The following is an 11657-nucleotide window of genomic DNA, read 5'->3' on the forward strand; positions in this document are numbered from 1 at the left end:
GGATTTGGCTCAGAGTGCGTGAATCAAACTCCGCAGAGATAGCAACTGCATTTTCCCCCAATGAAAAAACAAAAACAAATGAAAGCCACTCCGAAGCTTGCGCCGTCCAGCGTAGCGGGACCATCAGAGACTGCAGATAAATGTTTGGAGACAGTGAATGATGAAGTCAGACAATGCGCTTGCGAAATGCGGTATATATGTCCCGAGGGCGCTATAAGTTAAAAGCCGTGCCTAGGTTGTCTGTATGTCTAAGAGGTCTCGACGGTCTAGTGGCAAGCGGCCAGCTCTAGAGGTTCTGTTAACATTGTGGGTTTTTTTTTTACTAGCGTCTTGTACTTTTATACTTTATTTATTTCACTCTTTTAGTGAAAAGAATTTCAGAACTTTATGATGAAACCTGTAAATGTGCAGCTGTCCTATCAATTTACATTTTGCAAAAGAGAAGGGATGGTCTAGGTTTTTTTAGACTTGAGCCTTTCAAAAGCGTTTGTAAAAAGTACTTTCATATTGTCTTGGTGCTTCCTTCAGTGTTTTTAAAATTTGTTTTGTTTCAAAGAAATGGAACCAAAATTGCTTTTCAAATATTTCCTACATGTATATAATGTCCTGTGATACCGTATAGTCAATATCATTTTGCAGGAATTTTCCCTCTATACTTTTAAGTAAATGATTTGTGAAACAAAGCTTTGTCAGGTTTGAATTGTGCTATGTGCTTGTTTCATTCAATCCTGTATGAAAAGGAGTTCATAATGCCTGCTGATCTCAACCTTGTTGCAAAAACAATTATTGATCCTTTTATTCATTGTACCACCCAAAACTGCCCTGCCTATAGCATCTGAAACCACCTGAGCACTCTAGGGTTATATTGATACATTAGTAATTAAACACAATGTAATACATTGTAATACAGACATTAATCTTTTATTTCTGCAGTCCTTGCACAGCCAGAGACCAACCCTTGGGCTCCCCCACCCCAGCCCCAGGTCGGCCCCAATCCCTGGGACCCCGCCTCGGCGCAGATGGCCGGCCCCAACGGCATCTCTCAGGCCGAGAAGTGGCTCAAACAGACCTCTCAGACGGTCTCCACCCCCTACGGAGTACCAGCTAAGCCCCCGGGGCTGGGCCCAGCTGGAGAGCAGAGGATGGGTCCAAACGCAGCGGCAGTGTCACCTGTTCAGAACGGCTACAGCAGCGTGAGTCACCACCACCAAGGGATCCACTTGCAGAACGCGACGTACGAAGCCCAGCCCATGGCCCAAGTCCCAGCGGGAAATTTCAACAACAGTGCCACGGCACCTGTTTACATCCCCAACCGGCCCCAGCAGCAGCAGCAACCCGTGACCGCCGGTGGCAACGTGGGCATCAGTGGAGGCTGGACGTCCGATCTGTCCAGAACATTGCCCGATTCTGGCGCTCAGGCCGGCACAACCAACGGTTACTCCAGCTCCTTTGAAGCCAGGTGGGAATCCCTCCCCAGTAACCAGACACCCGTCATGGCCAATAATCCATTTGCCAATGCCACCAAGGCGTTTGAGATCAATCTATGAAAGCACCCAGGATGTATTCCCTAAAAATCCTATCATTTTTCAGCCGCACGGTGCGAGGGATACATTCTGTTCTCATTCTGTACGATAAACTTTTTTCAGATGGGAAAAGTTGCGGTGGCTGTTTGTGTATTCCTTTATAAGTAGTCTGTCTTCAGTTCAAAATCAGTCTTGTATATGGTTATAAATCTGTCCCCCAAAATTAGTTGCTGTGCTGATTGTTGGAAAAAACTGGATACGGAAAGGTCTTGACCCATTTTCTCGGTGCTGCTAAGTTCTCTGCCATGTACTGAGCATTTTCTGCTTACATTGCTTACCCTGATATTCCATGCTAAACCCTAAGTGACAGGAGTATCTACACATAATCCAACATAAACTTTCTTACAAGCTCACCATGCACATATCAGTCGGGGAACCAGCCACAACTACATACAACATTATGACATATTTGGCTGGTAACCTGGTTTTGCTTAGCGAGATCCTGATGTGCTTAGCATTTCTGTGAAATTGGGCTGACGTAGACCGTTCCAATCCATTTTTTTAATCAGAAATATCTTTTCAAGGTAAATAATTAGTTGTAAATAACAAAAAGTTATTTTTAGAATGTGTACATTGAAAACCAAAAATTTTAAGAAAAATTAATCAGGTGAATTTTTAGAATAAGATAACGTTTGACCTGCTCGCAGAAAATGAGAATGGAGTTTGAAATATATATACGATTTGTAATGATTTAGCTCTTGCTCTTTTGCTGGCATTTGCATCTTGGAAAATCTTGGGTTTTTTTTAAGAACTGCTCTCACTGACCCGCGGCCTACATCCGGGTACTGGATATTCAGCATCGCCATTGTAGTAGGCAAAGATTGTATAGCGCTGCACACAGTAGGTAGTAGGCAAGCCTTCAAAGCTGTGTTAGATGGCAAAAACTGTGAGAAAAATGTGGAGCCAATACCTAGTGGTTGGGTCGACACGATTATGACAACCGTACACGGCACAGGTACCGGTCGTGACCATTATGCCATTTGATAAAGAACTCGCGGTTGTTTTACATGAAAAATAAGCCCTGCTCTGTAGCTTACATAATGCACGATGTGGTTGCTAACCAAACGTTTGCCTACTGCAATGGTGGCCAATCACGGGGGAAATCGTATGGTCATGTGGTGCTTTGACTTCATATGATCAGAACCTATTATTCGCTTTTAATCATTTTATTTCTGAGAGTAGGTCACGTTAACTGTATCAATTATGATTTTCCTCTTTTGTAGGAAAAGGTAGTTCCCTCTGTGCACCAATGATATGAGTATTGCACTCCAGTGGTGTGTGTCATTGTGTTTTATATGGCGTGTGCCACATTTGATCTCCTAGGGCCAGAATCACATGGGTTGTATTATTTCCCATCTCATATCACTGTAAGAACGGTCTTTATTCTCCTTAAGTGAGTAGTATTATTACAATATCTATTTCAGTATCTATCACACATTTTAACTCGTACCTTAAATTTGTTTATATGCTTTATAATTATGTGGTTGTCAGTTCTCCTTGAATTGTAGTCGGTAGTTATAAGTCATAATCACAGTACAAAAAATTATCTTGACCTACTATCAGGTGAATATTTTTTATTATTATTTTAAATTTACAGATGAAATTTTAAACCTCTGCTGTACTGTACTAAACACGAATTAATTTTGATGCGTTAAAGCATGTTTAAAACTAGTGTGCATTTTTGCTCGGGGGCAGTGACATTGTAACATTCATGACGGAGCATTAAAGAGCTCAGTGAATAAGCCTGAAAATGTATTTTTCAAATCTTATACATCCATCATCTATAAATATTAATGGTCAAGGAGATTACAGACTAGGAGTTTTGGATCATTTCTCTGAATCATGTATTAGGTATCATGGTTACTTGGCTCTGTCACTGACATTACATTTCCTTTCGTAACGCTGGAAATTCCCCGTGTTCTTTTAGGGTGATCTGGTAGTGGCCACATAGTATTGACTGTCACTGCAGTAAAAGCTTATGCTTCTTTCCATGTCAATTTCCTGAGGGAGGTTATTGCACTGTGCTGATCTCACTTTGTCTTTATTCACCCTTTGTGAAATGTAGGTACTGTTGTTAATAGCAGAGAATCCTGTGTTTATCATGACTGTCTGATAGGATCGGGGCACAATGGAGTACCGAAGTGTGACGTCATTTAGAACCAGAAAGTGTAGTGCAAACGAATGGAGTAAGCGTGCGTGTTTGTTCACTGTCTGAACCTCGCACTAATGTCTTTCACACACATGACGTATCCACTTCGGTACTCCATTCCATGGAGCAAATTTTTTTGTGCTGAGCAAACATTTTGGCAGAAAACCAATCTCCAGCAATATTCATTGCATGATACTACGGCCGGTAACCTAAGACAACATTTTCTGTGCTAAGCAGGGCCCAATTTCATGGCTTTGCTTACCGTTAGCGAACAATTCCTGCTTAGGATAGCAGAAAATTATGTGCTTACGGTAAGCGTGTTTCAGAGGTTAGCGAGGCATTTTGGCATCTGCGCATGCGTACATCCGGTAAGTAAGGATTCTGTGCTTACAGGGTTAGCGCAGAATTTTTCTGCTAGCGCCGTTAGCACAAATGTGACCGTAACTTGGTAAGCACGGAAATATGTGGTTAGCAGAACCGTAAAATTGAGACCTGATCTGTACAGATCACAGTTAAATTGGTTTTGATTGTGGTCACCAATCACTCGGTATCATTATCCAATGAGTGTCTAGCTTTAATATATCTTCCCTGCAAGCATCAGAGACAGATTGTGAGCTTCGAGACAAGGCAGTCCCTGAGTTTCTCCATCTGGACATATGGGAAGATGTATTGAGATACCATGTGTTTCAATCCAGAATTTGACAGCTGCACAGACATTTTTTTTGTCTACGTACCGTAGCTATGGACTAATTTGTGATGAGTCATTACTTCACACCCAGGAGGAACGGTACAGCAGTCATGGCGCCGCTTAGAGCACGTTTGGGCGAGGACCATTACTTGACTAGTAGTTGATTTGTGACGTATTTTACGCCTGCGCACTTTTAGCAACGTGCGAACGTCCCTGCTGTTCATTATGATGCGCTTGGCTATGGTAACCAGCGGTGGAACCGTGACTCGTGGTTCCGGTTCCAAATAGTCGACTAGAGTAGTCCACCTATCCGAGGGAAGCTTGTCGGACTATAGTTAATTATAGTTCGCGCCCGAACTTGCTCTTAGCAAAAACCATTGCTCAGCAAATTGAAGTGCTCTGGGTAGGATAGTGTTGCATGTAAAAGAGCCACTCTTTTTGCAATACATTCAGCAAGACTTCAAACCTTCTCACTTCCAATTTGAGCAGATAGGCTTCATACAAATGAACCCAATCTGAAATTTATCACAATAACCCCCCCCCCCCCCTAAAAAAAAAATATACAAAACATTGTGATTGCAAACAAAATAGTACTGAAATGATGAGCCCTGAGAAAGTTAATTTTATGTATTCAGTTTTTAGTAGCCGATTTTTAAATTTGTATTTTAAAGACAAATTATTTGAGTTTATTGAATGTTTCATTGGTATGTGTGACATTGGGATAATACCTAGTTGATAATACCAGAAACTGAAGAAACAACAGGTGTTTAACTTCATCGTTTTCAGTACATTTTTATTAACTTTTTAACACATTTGTTGTCATGAATTTATTATGGGGTATATAGTTTTATGAGACTTGTGAAGGCACATCTGGTGCTATTGAAAAAAAATTCCCTGAGTGAGGAGATTTAAAGCCTAAAGGAGGAGGTGTAAAGGGTATGCAACTTGAGAAAAAAAGGGTTCATGAGTGCACCACATATACTACTGATAGCAGATTTGTAGTACTGAAGTACCTCAGTTTTAGAGGGAAATAGTTCAGACAGAAAAACCGGAAGCTTTCAATTTCATATCCCCCTTTCAAAATGTGAGTTTCTGGCTCAATCAACTTACAGGCATATAGGATCATTTGCTTTTCATGCAGTTTGTTCGTTTCCCATAATAACACCACTCAAAATCCAAAGAAGAATGTTCAAAACCTAACCTGTTGAAGATTCAGCTCAGTGGATAATACACTTTTCGAGAAAACAGTGAAAAACCACACACAATCTTTTGATCACAAAACATGATTTTGTCCATAGCACTCTTTATTTCCAAAAATCAGTCAGGTGACTGATCATTGGAAATCACCTACTTTTTCTTGATTTCTTCTATACGACATTCAGCCAGACAGAATAATTTCACGGGTTGTTTAGTACCAGTACAATCCTTTATTTTGGTGGGTTACATGTGGGACAAATTATGCAAATGATCCTATATGCCTTTAAGATTCCATTGTCCAACTGCTACTGAAATACTGCTATGGTGCATTTGTTTCTGAGACTTGCCTTCTCAACATCCATCCCTTCTATTCCTGCTTCAAATTCCTTTTTAGCACTGCTTTTAATTTATCAAGGGCTAAATTACAAATGTATTTTGACAAGATTAAAAAAATTGTAAAAAAATGAGGGTGTATTGTCCTTTTTTTTGTTTTTAACAAGATGTGACTATAAATATAAAAAGTACTTCTTTGAACTGTATGTACTCTATTATTACATGTATGTGTTTAATATATTGTACCAAAAATAGTACTACCTTTGTTGTAAGAAACTTTGGGATATAGAGTGTTTGTGATAATCACCATTGCTGCCTATACTGATGGAAAACTGTACTTATTATTAGTGACTGGAAAACATTTTTGATAGATGTTCATAACAAATGTATATGTTATTATTAAACTCGGTGTACATACGTGAGGGTAGTTTTTAATGATTTTATCTTTGGTCCGAATTAGTATTTAAGTTTGGCGGCACACTTTGTAACGGCCTGCACCACTACTTTTGCAGTTGTGTTTTGTTTGAGAATGTTTGGCTGAGCGTAGAGCTAGCTTGTGTTTTGCTTTTATAGACTTCACGACTTGAGCACAAAATCCATGCAATGTTTTGCACACATTCCCGTTACTGTTATGGTTCCAGTGTTTTATGTGGTTGCACATGCGGTGCCTGAAACTGGATGAAACATGAAAATAGGCTGCATTCTAATTACTTAGCTACATGTATAGACAAATCCGAGCAATGACGAAGGCCCCCTTCAATGGCGAAAGCATTGTGCCAGCGTTTTGTTACATCGGCACATGTGTTATACAAATAATGAATGTTTATGAGTGCAATGGTAAGAATAATTGCATGAGGCGACAGATGGAACGTTCCATTCCACGAGGCGTAGCCGAGTGGAATGGAACATCCAAACTGTCACTGAATGTGAAACGAATATGAAACATAGTAGGAATGTGAAGCATTCATTATTTGTTTTATACAACACCTTAATAAATTCTTGTCATAAATTCTCGTCATCTGATTGGTCAAAGCCGCCACAAGTGTGACATTACGATGGAACTTCCATTTACAAGCATGCCAACTTTTCCGCAGATCTGCTGATTTCCTCGTTTTGTTTTTACTTCTCATGAATGCCATTACAAATTGAAAAACACTGTACAAAGTCTTGTGTGGTTTGGAATTTTCTTGTTTTTCTAACTTCCCAGCTCCATGCCTGCATTTTACTGTGGAATGGAGCTTCTAATTTTTGCCGTGCTGCTGCCGCGCTGTGCGTTGGGAAGAATAACTCCGTGACATGTGATCAAAGACCTGCCAATCAGATGATGGGGATTTATTCAGACGTTGTATAATGCTGTCTGTAGCCAATAAATTCAGATGCAGTCGTATTCCAGCTTCTACTTACTTAAAGTGTTCCGACTGTGTATGAAATCCAGTTGTCAAATGTACAATTTAAAAATATCCAATTCGTTTATGACATGTCAAGAATTTCTTTCCCTTTTTTAAAATCTGTATTGATATAATTGACGCATTTATTTTTTTGTCAATCTAATGTAAATAAACCGATGAAAAAAAACTGATTTTTGAAAGCATTGTGATGTTATATAACATCTGGATACAAACAAAATATGTATAGTACATGGCCAAACTGGTGATGGGGTTGTAAACATGACAATTTTAGTACTATAAGACACATTTTAAAATTTCACTTGAATATTTTTTTAGGAAGTACTGATTTTTAGAATCACTTACAACAGTACAATTATCGTGGAATATAAAACAGTTTTAACATAGTGCACCATTTAACAGATTTTGTTTTGATTTTGATCATTTTTAAGACGTGATATAAATAATCCTGTAATTTTTACACAAAGGATGATTTTTTTTTTTGGAAAGACAAATCTGATGAAAAGTACGAAAAGTAAATGAATAAACAAACATTCTGTGAAAAAAATTTAAAGAGGGTTTGTGTTTGTTAATTTGTGGTCTTGTTTTATAAATTTCAGTAGAAAAATTCTTTTTGGGGAATATTATTATCTTCAACAATAGTTATGTTTATTCTATATAAATAAATAATTTATTCATGTATGTAGCACAATTCCATAAAAATATGTTCAAGTGTGCTTTACAAAGGGTTAAGCACAAACTGTTGAGAATTTTGTATCAGTTAAAGCAATAGCTGAACAATCTGGCAGGAATCCTTTATTTTTTTCCCCAAAACTTTGCTGCTAAACAACTTCACATGCCCAACACCTCTGGATGTAATTGACCCAGATTGCTATCCTTTCGTGAGGGGGTCGAATGAAACCCTCAGAAAACCCTCTGGCAATGGGTCTGCCAAAAACAAAATGGTTGCCCACCGGGCAAATATTTTCACGCACACTACAGCTTGAAATGATCAGTTCTTAGCCGGTAACCGGATCCCTACGCAGCATGAACACCTGCCCTAGCCCGTCTCAATAAGATCTCTCAAGAAATAGCCGAAAATCTGATGGATTCCCCGGCTTTTAAGTGTCTCGATTTCTCGTCTTCACTTCGATCTGCAGATTGTGAAATCCTGAAAGAATATAGGTCGGCGACACATTTGAGATGGGGGGGGGGGGGTGGTTGAATCTGTGAGATTGATCGTGACCTAATAATCGTGATTCTGTTTTGTTAAACTAGATATGGTTACAGTGTTACTGCTATTGAGAGAAGTGGAGACGAAAGGACAGAATCTCTGTTGATCTTGTATTTCTTACAAACGTTTCACTGAGAAAAGCAATTTATTTTGGTAAACATTTATTCAGTGCCCACCGGTACTTACATGTTCGGTACAAAAGACTGCTTATACAGGAAGACTTTGTCAATAATGGTATACATGATCCATGTTCATTCCAACTTGGCCAGACAATATGTAGTATACCGTAGGATCCTTGGGGATTCGTCATACTTGTCAAGCCAAATACTTGTCAAGCCAAATTTGTGACTCGCCTTTTTTATGTTAAGCACAAAAATGTCCTCCTTCATGGAAGAAATGTTTTATGCTTAAACATTCGGCCGTGTTTAATTGCTTAGTTTACCAGAGCAGTGTAGTCTGTGTGCAAACAGCAGAACAATTTTTGTATTGAATTTGAAGTTTTGCCCTGAGAAAAATATAGCAAGTCAAAAGTGAACGACATAATTATTGTAAAGCAAGTGTCTACTGAGCAGCCAAGGCACTTTGACGGTCTGTTTACACAGATACTGAATAATCACATCATTTACAAGGAAAATAAAATATATTTTGCTGAAATTTTCAAAGAAAAGTGGCATTCGACACCCCCCCCCCTAAAAAAAAATCCTGTTACTAATCACAGTGATTACCAACTGTACTTGGTTTGAAAAACTTACATGATTTTCAACTTGGTTTATGGCTAACAGGGATTACAGAGATTATTACGACTTATTTAGACAGACACAAAATAAACTCTCATCTTGTCAACTATTAAAAGATAAACTTTGCTTTTCAGTATGGACTCTTTTAAACAATTGCCCTTCACAATAAAGCATATGATGTACATTAGGACCATCCCAAACATGCAATAATTCTTAAATTTAAAAAAAAAGTTGCATGCGCACATACAACAGAGGTTTTATAGGCTGATTCCACCCCCGCTTTTTAACTCTTTCAGTGCCCGCGAAATTTGAAAAGTTTAACCCTAAAGCGCCCAACTTCGAGCGTTTTTGTTAATTGTTCAAAATTCTGTAAAAAAAAAAGTAAATAGGTTTTACTCACTAAATTTGTTGTTGTTGCTCTCTGGTATATCCTTGATATATTGGTAAGTCAAAAGTAGTCACAAACATAGTGATACACCCTGAAACACTGGCCTGAACACAGGGAGATTCCGCACTTTTTGCAGAAAATACGAGATTTAGTACTGCGCCCTCTCGCAAGAACTCGAATGAAAAAATAAATACAGGTCGTACATGCATGAAAATGGTACCATTAGAAAGAGCAAGAGCGCCCCCTTTTGATAACATATTTACTCTACCTCGTACATGTACGAGGTTTGGCAATTTTAAGTACGAACATTTACGAACATTACCTCGTACATGTACGAGGTTGGCGCTATTGGACTAACAAATATACCTCGTACATGTACGAGTTTGGCACTGAAAGAGTTAAGTACAAAATATATCCAAGGGAAAGGAACCCAGTCAAATTAGCTCACACTGTTTACCTCACCCTATCTTTCCCTGGTCTACAAATGACACCATCTACCAACAACGGGCTGTAAAGCCACTCAAATTGTTTCAAAATGCTCCTACTTTAACCAGAATTAATTTCCTGGGCTGAAATTCGGACTTAATATCCCTTACATAAAAATACTTCAATTTGTGACAGATCAACACACCTTGGAAATTCCAATTTTTGAGTCAAATCCATATATCTATTTCGTGATAACCTTGTGGAGACGTATTCATCTGTATAAATTGCCCCGTGGAGGCGTATTCAGTCTTTTGTTCCCTATTATTATACCCATGTCTCCACAGGGTACCGTGTAACAGATCACAAAGACACACATGAACAATTATTTCTAGCATACAGTTCATGTAGTCTTGTAAAAAAAAAAAATTCCCACCCCACCCCAAGATATGTTAGGTCACAATTTGCAAGGCCTTGAATTTCAGTGCAAGAGCGGCCAGTAAGGTCATGGTTTTCCTTTGCTAAAAGCAATTTATACTGCCTATTGATTTCCACAGAAACCAAGGGCATTGCCAATCAATGGCAATTCCCTTAAATGAATCAGGATTACAGACTGCATACTGCACTAGGCAGTGCAAGGTTTGACAGTATGCACTCCGTTCACAATTCCCACTCAATGGTTACATTGACGGAGTATGGGGGGGGGGGGTACTGACTAAAGGGTGCGTTCGAGTAGCTCACCCGGATCAACCCGGGCCCCGTGCCGTTCGATTAGCTCTGATGTCATTCTGGGGGCTCCCCAGGGTCAGCTTCCACAGACACTGCTCGTGAGCAGAGTCACTGGTGGAAATATGTCACACCCATGCATTGTTCAATCTTAGAAATGGACAAATATGGCGGCCGGACGGTGAAAATCTCAAGTGGACCCAAAAGTCAACTTTTTTTTTTCCTCAGCCTGTTTGGCAGTTATTCGCTGTTGGCTGGTGGAAATAAGTATTTATTGAGTTCACTGCGACTTTAGAGGCTGCAATTTCAGCCCAACTTTTTTGAGTTTTGCAACTGACTGAAAAGCAGTAAATCTCAAACTTAGACCCAGTCAGAAACGAACATTTTGTCAGTAGCTATGGCCACGGCTACGGACATCACGTGAGGATCGTGATGGCCCGCGGTTGAGCGTTCAATTAGCCCGGCTGTCGTGGCTAACCCGTCTGCCTTTACAGCTACTCAAACGCACCCAAAGTGAACCCACTGGTGCCAAAGGATATCGTCTTGTGCACTAGTGTTGTAGTACTCGTAGTCCGTATACTCAAACTCATACTCGTACACTAGTACAACTCGAGTACTTTCTGAGAATGTTTGTACTTGCCGAAGGTCCAACTAATTGGACTCTGGTACCTGAACTCATTCACATGGGTTAAAATACTCAGAGGCAAAGGGTACAAAATGTACTTGATAGCTTGGTACTTGGCAGTGCTTTGTACTCGGATAAAAGTACTCATGCAACACTGTTGTGCACATTCACAATAAAAGTAGTTGTGCA

At 39.5% G+C, this 11657-nt stretch overlaps 1 protein-coding gene across 3 annotated transcripts in view; it reads left to right on the top strand.

Annotated features, from left to right (window-relative positions):
- LOC119740227 (protein numb-like) overlaps nucleotides 1–5215 on the top strand; it is a 58844-nt gene extending 53629 nt beyond the window's left edge. For all 3 annotated transcript variants that reach the window (XM_038215458.1, XM_038215459.1, XM_038215460.1), the window contains one exon: nucleotides 934–5215. In XM_038215458.1, coding sequence (XP_038071386.1) covers nucleotides 934–1547 — 614 coding nt within the window. In that variant the 3' untranslated portion in view covers nucleotides 1548–5215. The remainder of the gene's footprint in view (nucleotides 1–933) is intronic.
- The last annotated feature ends 6442 nt before the right edge of the window (nucleotides 5216–11657 follow it).

Source organism: Patiria miniata, unplaced genomic scaffold (genome assembly GCF_015706575.1).
Source record: "Patiria miniata isolate m_02_andy unplaced genomic scaffold, ASM1570657v1 HiC_scaffold_5, whole genome shotgun sequence".
Lineage (NCBI taxonomy): Eukaryota > Metazoa > Echinodermata > Asteroidea > Valvatida > Asterinidae > Patiria > Patiria miniata.